The 22,138-nt window shown below is 41.0% G+C and overlaps 1 protein-coding gene across 1 annotated transcript; it reads right to left on the bottom strand.

Annotated features, from left to right (window-relative positions):
* Positions 1-15,959: 15,959 nt before the first annotated feature.
* cd248a (CD248 molecule, endosialin a) lies at positions 15,960-20,793 on the bottom strand. Its single transcript, XM_033610437.2, has one exon. It carries the CDS (start codon positions 20,561-20,563, stop codon positions 18,203-18,205), a length of 2,361 nt encoding a protein of 786 aa, XP_033466328.2. The 5' UTR covers positions 20,564-20,793; the 3' UTR covers positions 15,960-18,202.
* Between the last annotated feature and the right edge of the window lie 1,345 nt (positions 20,794-22,138).

Here is a 22,138-nt window from a genome sequence, read left to right as displayed (position 1 = left end):
TCACCCTTCAGCATAGATTGTGAGATTGTGAAGTTTTAATAAAGGTTCTAATAAAGGATAAACAGACCAAGTGTAAAGTAAAGATGTGGACATGAGGGTGCACAGGTCAGCACTGATATCTTAATTTCCACCACCATCTTCCTCTAAGCATAGAAAAGTGGTTTTACCCCTGGGCAAAAATAAGCTGTGGCTCTCTGCTGAGCACCCCAACTCATTTTGCCACTAAAACCAACCATTAATGGCATTTCATGATGATTCAGTCACCTAGCCAATCAGTGCTTTAAGTGTATATAAATGTCAGACTGTTAGTTTTGGAAATTTACAAAAATTGTCAGAGTAGTCCCATAAAAGTTAAAATGAAATGAAAACTGATCCCGGTCATACTGTGCACCCCTTTATATTCCCTTTATTCTTATATCAAAATCCAACCATGTTTTGTTCCTGTAAAACAAAATATGGTGTGTGCTTACATGAACTAGTACCAACCAGTTTCAACCAATAATAACCCAACATCCACCCATCAATTAATCTGCAACTTTTAGCCGCACAGAGCTAAGATTAAGGTAGCAAATTAGATTAACCCATTAAATCCCATCGGTCACAATTGTGACCACAAAAAAAGTTTTTCGTTTTTAGGCTCTATGTATCAATGCATTTCCAGCAACTTTTGAAATAATAAAGGGTCTCAATGAAGTATGTGCAGTGTCACATGTTTAGTGTACATTGTCATATGACCAGAGCTGTTTACTTCCTGGTTGCACCATGCGAGGAGGATGGCTGCATCAAATCTTCCAAACAAAAAGTTAGTAAAGTGTGTTAACATAAAGATAGGACACAGATATTTGGTACACATTATCTTTAAGGTGTCTTGTAGTGATATGTGCATTTACAATTACTCAGCTTTGTTCAATAAGGTCTTAGAATTTGTGAACATGTTAAAAGTAAGAGCAACAATAGTGACTGGTGGGATAACACAGTGGATCTAGGTGTACACATACTTTGACACATACATAGTTCTTGTTCTACATAACCTACTTTCTCTTTCTACTTGGGAGCCTAGTGTTCACTTTCCAATGTCAAACTCAGATGTTTTTTTCTAAAGCTTACCACCTGCTTTTGTTGATGTCCCAGTGTTGATAGCTCGTCCTGGAACGTCAGCAGTAGACGCAGAAGGAAACCCAGTGCATACTATGTGCATGTGCAAGGCCACTGACAAAGCAGCAGCATGTGACGAGTTAGAATGACAAACGTGTTGCCCCATCATCCACTTGTTTACTTTGAGGACAATGGGATCTGTGACAGCTCCAGATTGTGTGCAAGGCATTTTACAGAGGAATGCTTCAGCAACTAACTTTACATTGAGGATACAATGTGCTTTGTCTCTCTCTCACTGACGAATGCTATTATACATTTGGCATTACACCGTCAGAGCCTTACTGTTATGACACGCCAGTTTTTCAATGATGAAATCAAATTCCTCCCAACAATATATCCTACCTATCAATCATGTTTCACTCAGAAATATGTCACAATACTGAAGCTAGATAGAGGAGAGTCTTCATTTCAGTGTCACCTATCAGCTCAGTGTGGTTACCACAGGCTATATAAATGTGTAGGCTATTGAGTTTGTTTCATTTTGCAAAACAGTAAATTAAAAAAACTTGAGAGTTAAAGACATTAATAGCTGAACAAAATCTGCTCAGGGGTTAAATTTTAGGCTCATATAAAGTTCATGCATGTTTTTTTACATGGCCTATTCATTTACTCTAACTCAGCATTCACTCAGTGACTTACCAGTGAGTTTTACTTAATTTGGAAAAGCCTTTGTTTTTTTTTTCTACTTTATGTTGATTTGTAACAAGGTAGGAACTATAAAAACTAAAAGGTCCTCCTGCTGCTACTTGTGAGTGCTGAGGACTGTCCATGAACTGGGTGTCAATGTTGAATTGTCTGTCTCAGAAAGCTGCATAAATTGTTGGATATCCCAGGTGGACATTGGAAAGGAGTGTATGTTGGGGAAGGGTTTAGATGCTGTTCGGCCATCCAACAAGCCCTCCTGATGAAGTAAACTACTGGTGCCTGAAAGGTGAACTCTGTTTTGAAATCTATCTATATTTTATACATCAAAGTCAGTTTCTAGGTCTTGGAGAGTACTGTGTGTTGTGTAAAGCCTTTAGTGATGTGTGACATCTGATAAATGTCCTTAAGTGATGTCAAGCAGTCAGGCCACATCCACACGAATATGCGTTCATTTTTAAAACAGTGTTTTAAAAAAAAAAAAAAAAAAAAAAAAGTGAAAAGTAAGACCAGAGATTTCTTTGCTTGGACCGACAACAAGGTGAACTGTTACTGAAAGTAACACCTGAGTATATAGGAGGTCAAGGTGGCAGAAAACAGATTGTGATTCATTGCAAAGCAATTATGGGGACATATCAGAGCAGTAGCATTACCCATCACTAGGGGAAGCCATGGGAAAAAAGTACCCACACAAAAAGGATGACATTACAAAAGACCCAATCAGGAAGCGAACGTGGGTTTCTGCATCATCATCTTCAAGAGTATGTTTGCACCTGTCCAAACTAAACTGAATCCCAGAAATTTCAAACTAAAGCAGAGTCAAGCTGGAATAGTGTGGAGGCTAGGCGGAAATGTAAGACTAGTTATGAGTTTAAATTAGGTATTAGTTTGGATGTAGCCTCTCTGACTTTTAACCAAACACAAGTTTGGTTAAAAGTGTAAAGTAAATAACTCTGCAAGTGCAGAGCTGAAAAGAAGTGACCTTGCCATACCTCTGTAGCTCTTCATCTCTGCTGCAGGCTACAGGCTACATTAGCATACCTTTAGCATAACACCAAATCCTCTGACTTTAACTTGAAGGTTGCTGCTTTGTTTTGATCCAGGCACAGCCCAGGAATCTAGAGGTCATTGTCCAGGCCCAGGCCCAGATCAAGCTGCAGAGAGAGAGAGAGAGAGATACAGTTACCTTATATCCATGTGTACTGAACAGATGTCCATGTGTTTGTCTATTGCACATGTCAGGAATCAAAGGACTTCTCATTTGTTGATGAAACTTTAACAAAGAGAGGAACAAAGGGATTATCCAGAGAGGAGGTTTTGGTTACGGTTACTGCAGGTTGCAATAACACATTTGTTTGTCCAACATGCACACATGCATCTCATATTCTCAGGACATAAACACACCTCTGTATGTGCCGCCCTCAGGTTAACCTTTGGCACCTTTCGTCTTCAGTCTCTGCTGAACACATTTCTGACTATACTGCAGCTCCAGGAATGTCTAATGAGGAAAACTGATGTCGCTTCTCAAAAACAAAGTGTTCCCTGTATGACTGCTTCGTCCTTTATCCAGACAAATCAGCCTCCATGAAAAGATTTGTCACACGTCTGATGGTTCTGAAAACTAATCAAACGCTTGCATGAATAATTATTGATTTCTTGACAACAGCTAGAGGGAAGCAGTCCACAGGAATAGTACTGCAATCTCTTTGTCCACCTGGCTATTGTGTGCTCCCCACCAGTCTGTTATTACACCCTTTGAGTGCTTTCTTTCTGCTGATGGACTCCCTTCTGCCTCCATGCTGAAGTTGTCAATTGCTTAATGTCTATAATTTGCCATTTATCTCCATTCTCTAAATGGCGTGTGTATGGATTGTCAGTGTGTGGTTTAAAATGCTATATGATTAACACACACAGTTTTTTGGGGGGGAAGTACTAGAGTCGTATGTCTGCATAATGAGCCAACCAGTTCTTGACCTCAGATATTCACTTTTCTAAATATAAATGCTCATATTATGAACTGTCAGTGTTACTGTCATTGCACTGGTAGAACTCATCTCTGGGTATCAGTTGGCCTGCAGATAATTTTTTACAGTTTTTACGAGAGGATTTCTGGGGGATTGACACAACTCAATCACCAGAAAAATTCTGGCATTGTTTCTGCCTGCAAATCACGCATACGTAACGTGCACATTATTATGTATCAGATGCGTTGAAACTTTACGTTTTGTATCAATTCTGTGGTGAAGGTGTGAATAGGTACAAAAAACCACTTGGTTTTGGTGAGGAAAAGATCATGTTTTAGCTTAGAACACACGTTTGGTGGCACAAAAGCTGCTGGACAAGCAGGGATGAGTCGGTGCAAAAAAAACAAGGCTCGGTGCCACAAATGCCACTTAGAAATGCTGCAGTGTGTCAGTAAAAATCATCCAGGTTTGGTGGCTCAAACACGGCTGGGAAATGCCGTGATTTGTCAGTGGAAAACACCCCAGTTCAGTGCCACAGACGTCACTGGGTAATGCCACAATGTGTCGGTGCAACAAACAACGCTGCGGAATGTCACGATTTATCAGTGAAATACACCCAGGTTCTGTGCCACAAATGCTGCTGGAAAACATCTCAATGTGTCTGTGAAAAACACCCAGGTTCTGTGCCACAAACATAGCTGGAAGATGTTGCTGTGTGTCTTTGAACAACACCCAGGTTTGGCGCCACAAATGATGCCAGGAAATGCCGCGATGCACTGGTAAAAAATACCCAAGTTCAGTCGCTCAAGCACTACTGGAAAACACCACAATATGTAGGTGAAAAACACCCAGGTTTGGTGCCAAAAACATGCTAGGAAATGCCATGATGTGTTGCTAAAACCATTCAGATTGGGTGGCTCAGTGCCACTAGGGAACACTGAGATTTGTCAGTGAAAAACCCAGGTTCATTGCCACAAACACAGTTGGGAAACGCTGCAATGTGTTGGTGAAAAGCACCCAGGTTCTTTGCCACAAATGCAGCTGGGAAAACCACAATGGGTTGATGAAAAATATCCAGGTTCTGTGGCTAAAATGCCATTAGGAAACACTGCAGTGTATCAGTGACAAAAAAAAAAAAAAAGATTAATTGCCACAAATACGGCTGGGAACTGCAGAGGTGTGTCAGTGAAAAACACCTATGTTTGTTGCCACACATGTCGCTAGGAGATGCCTAGGAGTGGCCACTGGGAAACTCTGCAAGGTATCAGTGAAAACACCCAGATTCATTGCCACAAATGCCACTCAGAAACGCTGCGATGCGCTTATTGAAAACAGCCAAGTTCAGTGCCACAAATGTTGGTGGAAACCCTAGGAAGGTTGCCAAAAAAAACAACTGGTCTTGTTGTTTGTTAGTCTAAAACAGTGACCTGCAGTGGCTTACAGTCAGCTTACAGTATATACTATGTCACTTTAGAAACATTTACATGATATAAATGAAACATAGAAATGTAACATATTCGTGGTTGTCAGAAATATACAATGCCAACACTTTCTTCTGGCGACTAGTAGGCGACTACTAGTGGCGACTAACAGAAACATACGTGTGATATCAGCATAGACATACAGGTGCATAAACTGTATAAATAGACACATTTACATTTAACAGTACTAAAGGATCTGCACACCATGGTAAACCAACACAGGTGATGATAATTACTTTGCTGATCCCACCCTTTCTCAGGACTGTGTGGGTGTGCAGAATGCACGTGTTTGGACAGACTGTTCAAACCACCTACAGAGGAGGTTTGAAACGCACTCTAGCCAGATGTTGAAGAGATATTAACCCATACTTAAGCTTAACTCCTTCCATAGTGGAACTACATCAGTCTGTGGAAGTAACCACTCACTATGATTCTGAACACATCCATAGTGTGTCACCTCTGTCTTCCAGCTAAGGTTATCCCCCCTCCTTCCTCTAATCCGGCTCTGCTTTCACACTTGTTTAATGTTTTGTAGATTTAAGATATGTTGTGACCTCCATCATCAAAGTTTTGCTGTTTACCACTATTGCTAAGAAACACTTTGGGAGCCATCCTTGCATACGCAGAATAGAGCCTGATGCATTGTTCTATTTCCCTCAGGCTTTGGCTTGAATGTTCTCTTCTAAACATTAGTAAAGCATCTCAAATCTTCACATTGAACCTCTGTTACTCATACTTGTAGACAAACATGAATAATGCCATTAATAATGCCACTGACATGAGCACACTGCCAGTGTAAATCCACCCCAACAAAGTCAACACACTGGAATATTATTTTTCAAATAAGCTGGCCATGTACACTATCGCACAGTATATGTTGTATATCTGCAATGAATTGGTGACTGTGAACCATGAAAGGAACAAAACTCACAGTGAATCATCATCACTGCTGCAGTTTCCCTTTAGGTCAACAGAGATTTTTAGCTTCTTTTAAATCATCATTTTGATTTTCTAGCCCATAATCTCCTCTACTTTGTGTCCAGTGGTGTAAATAGTGTCAACAACATTTAATCTAAACTCTTAAGGCCTTTGAGTCTGTTTTTTTAGTGATTCATGTTTTTAATGTCATCCAAAAAAAAATCAACAGAAACCTTGCACAATGAGTCCCATGTGTTTTATTGTTCTTTCAGCTGCAAAAATTCACAATACCTGACAAAATGAAAAGACACATTTCCTCCTTTGCATCTCTTTACTGGAGTAATCTATCTGGCTGTCATCACTCCCTTCAGGCCTTTCATTTGGCACATGAAGGGGCGGAGCTGTCCTTCCTCTCTGTCCTCCACATTCTATGTGCAGTCCACATCCTCCTTTTGAAAGTGAGCTATCTGAGTTATGAAATGATTCTGTGTCCCGTATTCCTGTCTTGTGGCAGGACACACACATTTTTTTCACTGATTCTTGGTCAGACAGAGGCCTGTATTATGAAGCAGGATTTGGAGTTAGCGGGATAACTTCAGGGTTCATTCTGAGTTTTCAGTACTATGAAGCTGGTTTTCTTTATACTGGGATAAATCACTGTGGCAACTTAATCTGAACAGCTAACCTGCTCCCGAGCAGGTTAACTTCAGGATAGCAGATCACAGGCTGTCAACACCCCAAACTCTGACCAAACAGATCACTAAAGAAAAAAGTATCCATGAATGAAAGTCCAGAGTGACAGGTAAAAAAGAGGAGCCTATACGCTGTTATAGGTCAGTAGAATCATTTAATTGTTTCAGGGCTCTGTTTCCACTGGTTTTAAAACAGAGCTTCTAACAAATGAAGAGATAATTTACAACACTAAACACTACTTGAGCACTAATTGAAATCATGCAAAGTTTATTTTAGTCCGCAGTGGTGGTGCTGCTACTTTTACACTGTGATTCTATGACTGCAGCTCAAAATAACATAAGACACCTACGTGATGAGAACTAGGATAAAACATGTATAATTTTATTAGTAAAATAATCCACAGATAGACCTCATAAGTCAACTACTTTTCCACCCTTTGCTTCAGTAGCAGAAACAGTCTGGCATCACTTTAAAGTGTTTTATGTGACATATTCAGGGTAGTATTATCATCATCCAACTAAACAGCAAAATAGCTCAGCTCAGTGGTACCTGCATGTAATTAATGTCTCAGCTGACGGTGAATATTTGGATGTGTTTTCAATGTTTCTAGATCTTCCGTTTTAAGATTACAGATTGTCATTTACATCCCACACCACTGACATTTTACTGTCTCGCTGATGCAGACACTTTGCTACCTTTTCATCACATATCATATGAAGCGGCCTACTTTATTCATGGTTCTGATGATGTTGCTTGTAATTACCACCCCAGTCTCTTTCACGGCTGGATAGGAAAACCCAGAGTTGACTGAACTAGTTGATAACCAGCTTTGTAGTACCGGTTATCCAAACAGCCAATATTAACATTAGTCAAACCAGATAATGAACAGATATCCTGGATAAGTTGAACTGGCTTCGTAGTACAGGCCTCAGCTCTCTAAAGGTTTCTAATGGATGCTAAAAATGCAGAAAATCAATCCTGTTTTGAAAATTTTAATGAGTTTCAGACCCAGCATGCAAACCTGATTGACAGAACATGAGGTCATATTTATTTTCAGACATGCAACAATTCTGGACGTAAAAAAACGGACCAGGGCCGAATTCACAAAGAATGAACTGCAGCCGCTGATAGCACCTTGAATTGCGCTTCACTTGCACCCGCAGTTTGCTCCGTCTTAGCGTCCTATTCACAAAGGATATTGCGCTAATGATATACCAGCGCAAACACGCACACAAAGTTTGGCAGCTGAGTGCAGTTTGCCCCTGATTTGCCCCTGATTGCAATTAGCCACATGGCAAAGCTATTTTTTTCCACTTAACTGCGTGTGGCTATTAGCGCTGGTATTAGTTAGGCTAATTAGACTTTGTTTGGCAAAGTACTGAATACTGTAGGCTATAGCCTCATGTAGTGATGTCTGCTGGTGAGTCAGTCTAACAGTGTCAGATGGGTTGAGGCTGTGGATTTGACCAAGTTTGACCACTTTATCACTATTCCCTCTCACTTGTAGCTGTTTTTTCGTTATCTTTTGAATTTAATATGAATTATGGAACCGTTTTTGTTCACGTTTGTTTCCCCCGTTTCGTAAAATAAATTACTGAAAGTTGCTTTTGAAGTACGTGACAGAAGTGCGTTTTGAGAACGACCGCAGACTGTCACCTGTTCAACGTATCAGTATCTTCGGATGCCATTAAAGTAATAATGATTTTAGTAATAATGTCAAAATATTATTTACAGACTGATTTAACAGACGATCACTGCTGCCACAATCACTGGAAAGTCTGGGTGAGAGGCTACCACAGAGGAGCGCCCAGTTTGCACCAGCTTTCTAAAGACGTTATTTACTTCACTCAAACTGCGTGTGGCTATTAGCGCTGGTGTTAGTGAATTAGACGTTGTTTATCAATGAGGCTCATTTGCATAGAAAGGGGCAATTTTTGCGCCAAATATATGCATATTACCTCATTTCAATATGTGCAAATAACACTGGAGCACCGAGACGCAATCTGCTTGGCAGCGCAGTTAGTGGAGCATTTCACCCTCTGCGTGTGCTTTGTGAATTAGACGGTATCTGTTTGCTCCAATTTTACCAGTTCAGCAGCCGCAAAAGCCACGCAATCCTTTTGTGAATTCGGCCCTCAGTGTACAAAAGCCTTAAGTCTAATTCCTGAGTTCAAAGGTCCATGTTATGTTTTAAAATCCTTTCTCTTGTCCTGCTCCTAACTTGTCAAAATCAACAATAATAAATCTACTGCCCTATGTCTGCCGACTGGTGTCCCGCAGGGCCCTATACTGGGCCCAATCCTGTTTAGCATATACATAAATGACCTATCTTCTGTGTGTGGGAAATGTGGTATCTTAATGTATGCTGTTATGTTTACTTAAAGTAAAATTGCAAAAGAGGTTACAGCCAAGCTAACAAATGTTATGTTGAAAGTCACATCTTGGCTCAATCAGTGTCAACAACTTAATGTTTCAAAAACATGTTTATATGTTTTTCTCCAAAGGCTACAACGTAAATGTAAAGGAAGATATTCTTATCTCATGAGAAAGACAACAAGTTATCACAGAATACAATCGATTCAAAACTTGGTTTCATAACTTACATGAAAAGGGTGGGTAATAAAGTAAGGTTCAGTTTGGCAAACTTCAGGTTTACGAGAAACGTTTTTCATCACTGCCATATTCTACAGAAATATAACCTGCTTAGCTAGGAAAACCTAAGGAAATACGAAAATGTCTGCAGACCTGGCTTCCTAGAGAAGACAGGCTGTGTCAGTTCTGTCCACAGAGACAGTTGGAGACAAAGCAACATTTCCTGCTACAATGTAGCACATATGAAGACAGCAGAACAAAGTTAAATTAATTAATTAAATATAAATAAATGTAAACTCCAAGATTCTGATACACTTTCTGACCAGACTGAAATGAAACATCTACTCAGAGAAAATAGTGTCAGTGCCATAGATTCAGCAAGATATGTCATCGCATTTCACAACCTGAGAGACAACCAACACAACAATGCATAACAGCTGGAGTTGATTTTCTCACAGCTCACACACTTTACTGACATTAAGCAAAGTCACTGAAATATACAGTACACCTACACAAGCACCCACACCCACACACAACAACAACATCATCAAAAACAACAACAACAACAACTAAAAGCCAGAGTTCATCTTCTTACAGCTCACAGTCTGCTTTTTATTTATTCCTCTACTCCATATTTTCTTCTTTTCACACACAAACACAGTAAGCATGTTTATGGGGAAACATATATGAGACATATGAGATATGTATGTATAGATGTAATGTATATATATGAATATATATACATAACAGTTTCAACATAAGTGAATATAACCATAACTAGAACCACATAATATCCAACATGAGTTTAACTGTACAGTTGGTCAAAAACACAAATTTTATTGTGGACCCACTCAAATGGCCACCTGTGGGTGTCGGGAACTCACAACATTGTAAAACCATCACTGCAGAAAGCTGATTTAGTCACGCAGGAAGAGAAATGTGCAACCATCCAATGACAAGAAGGAGATTTTAATTACATGATTAAAATACATTTAAGCTATTTTAATTTTGTGGTCTAATTTTGTAAATAATAATAATGAGAAATTTTGTTTCCGTTTTTATCTTTCAAATTTGTGTCACCTGTTTAATTATATGGAGATATAATCACAGTTTCTGTTTAATGAAGTCAGTTTTGTCTCGTCATTGTGGCGTCTTTGTCATGAAAACAAAGGTTGTTGTTTTGTCAAATTTTCTCTAAGGACATGAACACTGGTTTCCAGCACCAGCAGCCGTTTGGAGTGAAAAAGCTGAGACAAACCCACAGTGCAGTACCTGCTCAGCACCAAACAGCAGACACTCTGCAGAATGTCTGCTATTTGTTAGATTTCAGATGTTTGTTTAATAGAGGGAGAAACATGGGTATATCTGATAAAGTGATATCAATATAAACAGCCTCTAACCATGTCTGCATGCATACAGCTCATTACAGCACAGCCAGTTAATAAATGAATAGTGCCTGTTTTATTTTTGGAAAGGCAGAAAAGCTGTAGAAAAACTCAGAGCACCAGGGAGTGAGTTTGTAAAGAGAGTGAATCACTGATCCACAGTCAGAGGGAAGCAGAGGATGGACAGAACAAACAGTGGGCACACAGAGGGTCAACATCAAGGTTCATTTTCCATTATCAGACCTTTCCTCAGCTCAGGACTTGTTGTCTGACATCAAGATCGAGCAGGTGGAGACAGAGGATATTAAACCGCAGAGTGGATATTGTATTCCTCCTGCTGACATCCACCTCCAGGACACAACCTACTACCATCCAAGATACGTGCACTGACTGTGTTATTAAGGTTGTCGTGCATCCAAAGAAATCTTATCTGATATGAATTATATTCAGATTCAAAACAGTACAAAATACATGTTAAAGGAAATGACAAAACAGATTCAGACAGAATATTTATACAGTATGTAACATTCAACATTCACTTCTTTTCAGTTGTATATTTCTACAATAGCAGTGGACACTAAAGCATGTTAAGTTATTGTTAAGGCTGGGTAGCTAAACACACTAAACACACAAAGTCATTAGCAAGGGTGTCACTTCCACTGGGGATGGGGGCTACATGGCCCCCTGGCTTTTATTGTTTCAGGATAATTTTCATACTAAGATCTCTTTGAAAACTGTTCTCTTACTGTCCAAACACCAACATCTGGATAAGAGAAGAGAGTTGACTAAATTGATGCAAATATCATTGGAGTTGCCTTCAGTTTTTACCACATGATGAAAGAAATTGAGATGAGGGGACTTTTCTCTGGGTATCTTCTCCCAGGCGACAGACAGGTTGCCCTATCCTCATTTTCTCTGCCAAGCGTAGAATGACGGTGATCACATGTTTGGTTGCGTGTGCAAGTTTGTGTATCTGTCTGTCTGCAATTAATATCACAACCTACTGGACCAATCAGCCTAATGTTTTGTGTGCATACTCATAGGTGCCTGAACAATGGAGCAAATGGAGCAAATGAATCCCCATTATTCAATTAGAGGGAGCAAAGGTATGGTTTTGCCACTGCCATTTTTGTCTTTTTAAAAATAAAGTACACTGCTCAAAAAAATTAAGAGAACACTTAAATCACACATTAGAGCTTGATGAATGAATTATTCAAGTTGAAAATCTTTACTGATGTACATTTTATAATTTGTTGAGAACAAAATGATGTAACAACGGTCAGTAGAAACCAAAATCATCAACCCACTGATCGCTGGATTCAAAATCACACTGAAAATCAGTGTAAAAAATTGAAATCACAGGCTGATCCGACTGTGTGAATTTTGTCACGGGAAATCATAATGTGACTCAGTAGTGTGTATGAACAAAAACACAATAAATGGATATGATCTGTGTATGAGAAGAGCCAACGGTAGAAGGGGTAGGAAGTTCTTCCAGACAAAAGCAGAAAAGTGAAACAATATGTTTGCATAGTGGAAGACTATGAGTGAGTTAGGTGGTGTTTTTTTCACATGTATTTTGAAGCCAACAGAGCAGTGTGTAGTTTTTCTCATGTATTGTAGTTGTAAGTCAGTCATTAAGAGAAGAGCTGTAGAAATAACATACCATGAAGTAACTGTTGATACCCAGAGGATAGTTTCTAAAAACAGTGGTGATCCTCTGACTTTTCATTCATTCTAGTTTGTGTAGTGGCTTCTTTAATAACAAAATACCTGGAAAAAACTTTTTTTGGACAGACATTCAAGGTTGGTTCAGAGTGAAATGTCTCCACAAATATTGGAAGAATTGCCTTGAAATTACTCATTTCCTCCTCAGGATGGACTATAATAACTTTTTAACCTTTCCTCTTGCATCATCTTTAGATACACTGACTGTTTAAAACCATCTCCAAACTGCCAGGAAGAGAATTCTGGTTGAGAAATTCTAAATCCCCCATAAGTATTTCTTTCACTCAATTATTTACTGTACTTTATGCCCCAATACAGTCCAATTTAAATACTATACTAAATCTTCAAAATGTAATCTAGAAAACAGTCAGTCCACCTCTGCTTGTTCCCAAGGTTTGGAGTCTCCGCTGCCATTGAAACAAACAAAGAGCTCATAAAATCTCACTGCATCCATACTGTAGTCAAGCAGCTATATCTTGATGAAATCACAGTGTGTAGCTGCTCTCAGGAGTCAAGACGAGGTCAATAATGACATGCCTCTCGAAGGTTTTCATTTGCTTTCACTGTAGTATATAAGCAGACATATTAAAGGATCATTCTGGGTTATAATAACAAGGGTCTTATTTGTGTAGACATAATTTTCAGAGATTATGATGAAATTGTATTCAGCAAAGTACTTATTGAAAAAAGCTTATAGTTAGGGCTGGCTCAGGCTTGCCCTGTACCAGCCCCTAGTTAGGCTGACTTAGGCCTAGTCTGCCGGAGGACCCCCCTATAATACACCGGGCACCTTCTCTCCTTCTCTCTCTCTCTCTCCTATTCTATTACTGCATCTTGCTAACTCGGCCATTCTGGATGTCACTAACTCGGCTTCTTCTCCGGAGCCTTTGTGCTCCACTGTCTCTCAGATTAACTCATATCGCAGCGGTGCCTGGACAGCGTGACGTATGTGGTTGTGCTGCTGCCGTGGTCCTGCCAGATGCCTCCTGCTGCTGCTGCCATCATTAGTCATTAGTCATACTTCTACTGTTATTATACACATATGACTATTGTCACACAAGTATACTGCCAGATGTTAATACATACTTTCAACATATTGTACCACAGTAGCCAGAACTATAACTATAATATTATTACTTTCAATAATGTTGTTGTAAGCTACTGTCATTACCTGCATATCTCTCTCTCTCTCTCTCTCTCTCTCTCTCTCTCTCTCTCTCTCTCTCTGTCTCATTGTGTCATACGGATTACTGTTAAATTATTATGCTGATCTGTTCTGTACAACATCTATTGCACGTCTGTCCGTCCTGGAAGAGGGATCCCTCCTCAGTTGCTCTTCCTGAGGTTTCTAACGTTTTTTTTTCCCCGTTAAAGGTTTTTTTTGGGGGAGTTTTTCCTTATCCGCTGTGAGGGTCATAAGGACAGAGGGATGTTGTATGCAGTAAAGCCCTGTGAGGCAAATTGTGATTTGTGATATTGGGCTTTATAAATAAAATTGAATTGAATTGAATTGAATTGAATTGAATTGAACTGAATTGAATTGAAATTGAATGACTACAACACAGTTGGACGGGTCAAGAAACAAAAGCAGTCAGTTTGGACACAAGCCAACAGATTATCTAGACATACATTTTATTGATTCGTTTACCACAGTAAAACTCTTGAACCTGCAGTCTTTGTACCTGTGTGGGGGTTTGGTGCAAATGAAACAACGGCAAGTACAGCGGGCCAAGATTAAAGCAGGAAGGAGTTCTTTATACTGTGATGACACTGGACACTTAATAACATAGATAAGTTTGGCTCACCTAGGAATTAGATGACCTGTCTAATCTGTTTGTGGTTGTTTCACCACCAGACTTCTTTGTAGTGACATCACCATGTTCCCAGATCTTATAGGAGCAAGACACACAGACTTTTTGTGGTGGTTCTGCCTCTATTTGTTGTTGATGATTTGCGTCTCTTTGTGGTTAGTGTCTTTTTGTGGTTTTGTGTCTCTTTGTAGTAATTTGGTTTGTTCTTGTGGTTGTTTTGTGTTTCTTTGTAATTGTTTTGTGTCTCTTAAGGACATACAGTATTTGTGTCTTTTTTGGTTGTTTTGTTTCTCTTTGTAGTTGTTTTATGTCTCTCCAAAGTCATTTTATGTGTCTTTTAGGTATATTTGTGTCTTTTTTGCCTTACTGTGGTTGCTTTGTGTCGATCCATTGTACTGTATCTCCTTGTAGTCATTTTTTGTCTCTTTAAGGTATATTCCTGTCTTTTTTTGGTTGTTTTGGTCTTTTTGGAGTTGTTTTGTGTCACTGTAGTTCCTTTGCATCTCCTTGCTGTCATTTTGTATATCTTGAAAGTCATTTTGTGTCTATTTGTAGTTCCTTTGCATGTCTTTGTTGTTGTTTTGGGTCTCTTTAAAGTTTTTTGTATCTCTTTGTGGTCATATGAGTCTCTTCTTGGTGGATACACGTTAATTTGAGTGGCATTTTGCAGGCCAGGAGGTCCTTGACATTTGGACCCCTGGGCCTGTGCCCGGCAGGCCCGTTCAGTAATCCATCCATGCTGGTGGATTGATGGGGAAAAACCCCCCCACAAAAATAAATGGAATTATATGTTAAAAGTCAGCATCTTTACGTAATAAACATTAGCTTGGACCAACAACATAATGTTTTAGAGTCTGATTCAGAGAGAGTAAAAAAAAAATAAAAAAGCAGAGCTCAGCTCACTGGTGGCTGGATTGTGTCTGTATACTGAGAGCTGTAGAAGGGATGACAATGTTGAAAATAGGTCAGAGGGGGAGAAAGACACAGAGAGAGAAAGAGCAAGAGACCCCCTCTGAGAGCCACTCGCAGTGCCAGAACCTGGTTTTGATCAGCACATTCCATTAGTCAATACAATCACAATGCTTCCTTACTGCCAGTGGGGACTGTGCTCAAGTATCCTGTTGTATTTTCCGTAAAAACCCTCTCTTCAAACTGACGGCCCTTGGGGGGATCATGGTCATTTTTGAAATTACAGTATCCTTATTGTCACACACCCACCCCTCCCTCCACCCACATTCATTCCTCCATTTTTCTGAGGGGGGACTCCTCACGGATTTTAAATGCACTGCTGAGTCTAAAACAATGAATGACAACAATGGAACTATCAGGACAAGATGCTTTAAAAGTCCCTTTCTCATATGTCTGACAAAAAAACTTAACTTGACGTCCACTTACTGGCTTTTTCTGGAACTTTTAAAAGCATTTCACAGTCTTTAACACAATAATATCTCAATGACAGCTGATCAAACTTCATCCCCCGATGAAGACTCTTAGATGCAGTTGAAAGCCCAAAGTAAAGCTATCTAGTTAGTGGTAATGGTTTTGTTAGACTACTTTTTTTAAGGTCAAAAATAAACGTTCACACTCAACCGTTGTCATGGTTTTTAATTAACAATTTCTTAAAACACAACAGAAAAGAAGACATCTGATGTTTCTTATATTTCACAGTCTGTCAATAAAATAAAGACAAATTCCATTTGTACATTTGGAAAGGCACTTTGTTTCCCCACCAATTAGATTTTTCCATTAAAGGAGCTCTATACAATATTCAGAGCATAGCTATGATTCAGACATTGTCTGCGCATGGCTCTCAACATGGAGGTGGTTGAGCCAATGGCTAGCAGCTAACGATGTTAGCAGCGCAAAAAGTGCTAACAACAGCAAAAGAGGAGACAGAACTAACAATGCTAAAAATGGAGGGTGGATGCTACATTTGTACGACAACACCAACCTGCCGTATGAGTGCAGTGTAGAGCGGCGGCCATGAGCTAGCCATTGGGCTACAAATGGGTCGAACCATCCGCTACAGGAAGTGATTACTAGGGTTGTAAAGGTATGAAATTTTCACAGTACGATAACAGTCTCAGAAAATATTGTGGTTTCAGGGATTTACAGAATTTACATTATTATCAATCATAATGACCCTTAAAGGAATAATATGGATGGGTTATTGTTGGTTGAACAAACGTTTTATTACTATAACTGAAACTTGAAACCATTTTGTTAATGGAAGTATGTAGAAGCATGTAAAAAATGTCTCCCCTTTGAAAATAACTAAAATAAAGTTGAGATTCTCTGTCCAGTTGCATTTTTTTCAGTATCGTAGAGCAAATATACACAGTATGATAACCATCAACTTTTATATCACAGTATACCTTGAAACCAGTATATCACTGCAACCCTAGCCATTACTCCACTATACCATTACATAGCAAATAATGGTTTGCTGCTATAATAATGCTCTGAATATTGTATAAGCTCCTTTAAATCAAAGGTGTTTTAACTTGTAGATGCCTTGCATTCATTATTTGTTTTTTTCTGTAAAATTCAAACACCTTAATTTTCACTGAGCACTTCTCCGAAAAAGTCAACATAGCTTTCTTGAATCCGAAATCTTTGGTATATAATTGTCTTTTTAAATTGTTGCATAGGTTAAGTTGTATCTGCGAGGTGTTGCGCTGACTACAGTCTCACACAGCTGGATGTGATCCAACATGGCCATAAAACATTTCAGGGTTGGTCAAAAACAAAACCTTCAGGGGTGCACTAATGAATTAGGGTTACGAAGGGTGACTGATGGCCATGTCATGAACAAGGCCAAGGCTAATGACAACCACCAGCCCAACAACATTCCCTGCACTCTGCAACATCTGCACTTTAACCTTTTTTTTTTTTAAAAAAAAAGCAATGGAAAGGTGAAGTGCTCTTAAACTGAACATGAGTGGAGAGAAGCATTCCCATGTGCAGACAGTCATTCCTCTGCATATCACCAGGTTTAATGGCTCCATAAAAAAAAAGGTATGTCATTGAATTATTATGATTGTTACATTTTCTAAGGGGGAAAAATGGCTGGCAACAAGTATGAAACGTACATAAATACAAAAGTACCATTATATACAAATAAGGTTTTGGTCTCTTATTAACTATTCAACACAGTGATTTTTAAAATGATTGCTTTTCCCAGCATGTGACTGCAGAATGTCTTCACTCTTGAAGGGATATTTGCTTGCAGTCTCCTTTCACCCACTGCTGATGTGAGCTAACAATGCATCGAAATCTCTTTAACACAGTTGACAGTAACAGTTATCTACAGTGATGTGCTAGTGACGTTAACTGAGCCTGAGGATTCTGCATGGAAGAAACCTCATAGTAACCTCATATTTTCTACCACAATAAAAGGCAGAATGCTTTTGCCATCAATGATTTCCAAGGCTCTTTGCAGGATCTGGCTCCAGATGTGAAATGTGGAAATGAATAAATGACATTATTCTCAGATATTGGCAGATTTTTTTGATGTTACAAAAGAAGACACTAATGATTTATGATGATGTAGCATAGTGCAACCATGGAGCAATCAGATCTTGTGCTGTGTGGTCAGTGTATGAAACATCAAAGCAGTTTGTACCACGTAGCAACCCCATCCCAAAAAAGATCAGTGGTTATCAGTGTCACGTCCCCACATCTATCAATTTATATTTAGCAGTAATATCCAAATGTGTTCAAAGAGTGAGCAGTTCCAAAGCCAGAGAGGGTAAAACCAGATCCATCATTCACCCCTGCTTACCTCTGAAGCAGAGTCTGTTTATGTTCATGTCACTTTCTCTCCTCTCTGTTTAAACATGGGTCTTGACCCCTGTTGAGGGGTTAGGAGCTCCTTGTTTATCATGAGCCCCAGAGATCCAGTGGTAGCAGTCAGTGGCATTCTTGTTGCGTGAATGAACAGCACAGCGGGTGCAGTAGATGATGCCCAGCGCCACCATCACCACAATGAAGATGCAGATGGGCACCAGGAGGCCCACTAGTAGCCAGGTGCTGCTCTGCTTCTCCGATCTGTCCCCCTGGATGGAATCCAGGACATCATCGCTGTCTCCACCCTCGCTCGGGGGTGGATGAGAAGGGGGAAGCTTGGCAGGAACAGTTGGGTCTTGGTGCGTGATTTCTCCATAGTCCTCTTCCTCCTCCCCTAGCCCCTCCTCTGGGAACTGAGGTTTTTCCCTAGGGGGGTGCAGTTCTTCCTCCACCTCTCTGTGGTAGCTGGAATCTGTCGGCATGTTGTGGTCTATGACTGCATCCACTGGATTTCCTGGTTTATGGCTGGAGGTGGTGAGCCCTGCCCACCAATTCCAAGCCCCCTCAGAGACTGTAGAGGTGGAGAGGAAGGGGAGAGCTGTGGTGGTCTCCTCCTCATCATCCTTGTCATTTTCGTACCAGTCTGGGGTAGTGCTGGGATAGCTGGTCATGGGTGGAAGCGTTGTGTGGATGGTGGTTGGCAAAACGTCCAGCTCAGACTGAAATCTCTGCCCCCAGTCCAACCAGTCAGCTCCTCCATTGTCTATGTCTTTCTCATCCTTCTCAGCCTCCTGTGTCGGAGGCTCCAATGCTAAATCAAAGAGCACGTCCTCCTGAGGGGCACTGGTGACCCAAATGACATCAGAATCCAAAACTCTGGGTGGATCAGTCAGCCAATCCAAAGATTGCTCCTCCTCTGGAGGCCAGTCAGTGCGGCTCTGTCGCGGGTTCCAGTCATAGTCCGCAGGGTGCCACGCAGGTCCAGGCTGGTGGGTGACCCAAGGAAAAGGAGGGGTAACAGCAGATTGGTCATCCCCTTCCCCTCTCTTGCGACATGAGAAGTGATCAGACATGAGTTCATAACCTTCCCCACAGTAGCACTCAAATCCACCCTCATAATTCACACACATCTGCTCGCAGGTCCCAGGAATCCTGCACTCGTCAGTATCTTGGCATCGGCTGGGGTCCTCAGGCATTGGGGAAAAACCCAGATGGCAGTGGCAGATATGAGACCCCTGAGTATTCTCACAGGCGTGCTCGCACGGGTCATTTATACACTCATCTATATCCTCACAGCCACCCTCATCCTCGAGATAGTAACCTTTCCAACACTGACATTCAAATGATCCTGGAGAATTTACACAAACCTGCTCACAAGGACTCTGGAGGCACTCGTCTACATCCAGACACCCACGTTCATCTGGTGCAAGCATGTATCCTTCAGGGCAGGCACAACGGTACCCATCTGAGAGGGGCAGGCACTCAAACTCACAGGGGGCCCCTTGACAAACATCAGATAACTCACAAGTGTGCCCATCTTCTCTTAGTTGATACCCAGCGGCACACTCACAGTAGAAGTGAGCACCGGCTGGCCTGCAGAAATGCTCACATCCGCCATTATCCGGGTCACACCAGTTGTGTGATACAGGGGGATTGGAGCAGAGGGGGGGATCTCTTGACCACCCCACTGTGCTGTCTTCCTTCAGCATACACAAAACTGACTGCTCCTCCTTGGTGCCTGTGGGGCAGGGCACGGTAGCAACAGATCCAAAGGGTACATGAGTTAACAATGTGCTTAAAAGGTCAAATGGTGTGGTGTAGAGGGCATTGCCTGCCCCCTCACTCCATAACGCTGGACACATTCCTTTGTAGGCATAATAGCAAAGATACCCATCTACAGGGATTGAGCAGGCGCCATCCAGCCATTTGAAGTTATCACTTGGCTCCTCAGTGTTGTAGCCCATAACCACGCAGCGTGGTACCGTGCACATACTATGGGAGTCCTCTTTCTGCCAGTTGGTATACTCTGTGTCCTGGTCACCAGTAGTCCAAGAGAAACCCCGCAGTGGGCGCGTGGTGGTACACTGGCGAGGTTGGCGTAGCAGGCCAATCCATACCTGGATGCTGGTGCGCGAGTGACGCAGGTCCAGAGTGGAGAAGAGAGTGGCAATATTGTTGGCATCCTCCCTGCGTTTAATGGTGGCCAGGTTGCCACCTTTCTCCTTGCAGGCCCTCCATGAATCCAGGAAGGTTTTGCGTTGGAAGTAGACCACAAAGCAGCCGTCCGAATTGCAAAGTGCATCCCTCTCCCTCAGATCCTGACCCAGGACTGAAGAAAGTCCAAAGAGCAAAGCCAGCAGGGAGGTTAAGAGAAGAGCAGCAGCACTGCTCACCAGGGAGCCCATTCTTTTTTAGAAGTGAAAATATCTCTCTGCCTGTCTCTCACTCCAAATTTCTCCTCACTTTTATCTCCCTGCTTTTGAAAGTTTTTTCTCTAGCTCACTTTTTTGTCTATCTGAACTTTTCTCCCTTCATTTGAACCCTTTTTTTTCTTTCACTGTCTGGCTGTGCTCTTTACTCTATCCCTGCTGAAAGAGATCTGTGCTGGAGTTGAGTGCATGCAGATTGTCCCAGGATTTCAGAGAGCAGGGGAGGGGAGAAAAAGGAAGGGAGGATAGAGGGAGGGAGATATAGAAAGAAGGAGGGTGAGCAAAGAGGGGAGAGAGGGTGGGAGTTGAGGAAAAGAACTGTATGTTTTTGGAAGGGGGGGCTTTGTGAATGTGTGTGTGTCAGGATGGGGGGGAGGTGCAGCAAACTGTGTGTTTCTTTCTTTTTCAGAGCATGTCATATGGTTTTCATAAGCCCTGTCCACAGACATAGTTTGGTACTCTGCCATTTACCCGCATATGCACTCACACATTCATATGCATCTAATTGTCGCACTTGGAAAAAAAGCTTTCTTATCTCTAATAACCCAAATGAGACTACATAATCACTTGAAAAGATGCAACATTTCCAGCTATACACCAATTATCCGCTTTCTCCCCCTCTCTCGCCTTTAACTCCTCAGTCTCCCTTTGTCAATCATTTCTTACATCTTTCTATTCAGTTTGACTGAGACTCGCAGGTTCTGAACATACATACCTCCTATGGAGTTCAACACCTTCAACAGTATATGTTTTGTCTGCTTTTGACTCCATACAGAGTGATGGGAGATTTCCCAACAGGCACTCACATGCAATTTAAAGTTCACTCAGTTTGTCTGATGATGTTTTATGTATTTGCTTCAGTGGGTGTGTGTCTACGATGAGTTTGTTTATGGGGGAAAAAAAAGCTGTTCAAGGGCAATATGTAAAGCTCAGAGTTTGGCATCTGTCTGTTTCCACACATCTGGCACCCAACACTAACAACACAACCCTAGGCCAGAAAGAAGATACTGGTTCCTGCACAAAAGGTCTATGGAGACATTAAAAACAACAACACTCCTCTTCATGCTAATAACTCTCAGATTGAGATGGGGAAGTAGGGAAAGTTGTCGAGGTCACCGGTGTGAAGGAAGAGGGCCTCTGGGTTTACTCTGAAATGGAGACTTATGTTTCTGAACGGGGAATGTTGTAGGAAAGAGGGTAGTCCTATGTAGGTATGTGTGTGTCTGAGAGGAGGTGGAGGAATGGGGGATGTTGGGTGTTGGGGGAGTAGTAGCAGGAGTCCTGTGAGGCTGTAATAAATCTAGCTGGCTGTTGTTTGAGAGCCCATACCGTGTACTGAGCACCTCACTGTTAAAGCAGTGTGAAGTTAAAGGGCACCTGAAGCTACTGCACAGTAAATGCCTGTGTGTAGGCAGATCAATTATCCACAGTTTCCTATGTTTTATACTCTTAGGCTAGGTTGTGCCAACAAGTATAAATTCAATCTAAGAATTCTAGTCAAAGTTTAGCAATTCAAGCTTTAAAAGAATACATCCAGATTTAAAATTGAGC

The sequence above is a fragment of the Epinephelus lanceolatus genome, chromosome 22, assembly GCF_041903045.1.
Source record: "Epinephelus lanceolatus isolate andai-2023 chromosome 22, ASM4190304v1, whole genome shotgun sequence".
Classification (NCBI taxonomy): domain Eukaryota; kingdom Metazoa; phylum Chordata; class Actinopteri; order Perciformes; family Serranidae; genus Epinephelus; species Epinephelus lanceolatus.
The sequence above is the reverse complement of the archived record's forward strand: the minus strand, read 5'-3'. Positions and strand labels throughout refer to the sequence as shown.

Bases quoted from the DNA above. Each gene is read 5' to 3' on its own strand.
- cd248a (XM_033610437.2), bottom strand. From the start codon at position 20,563: ATGGGCTCCCTGGTGAGCAGTGCTGCTGCTCTTCTCTTAACCTCCCTG.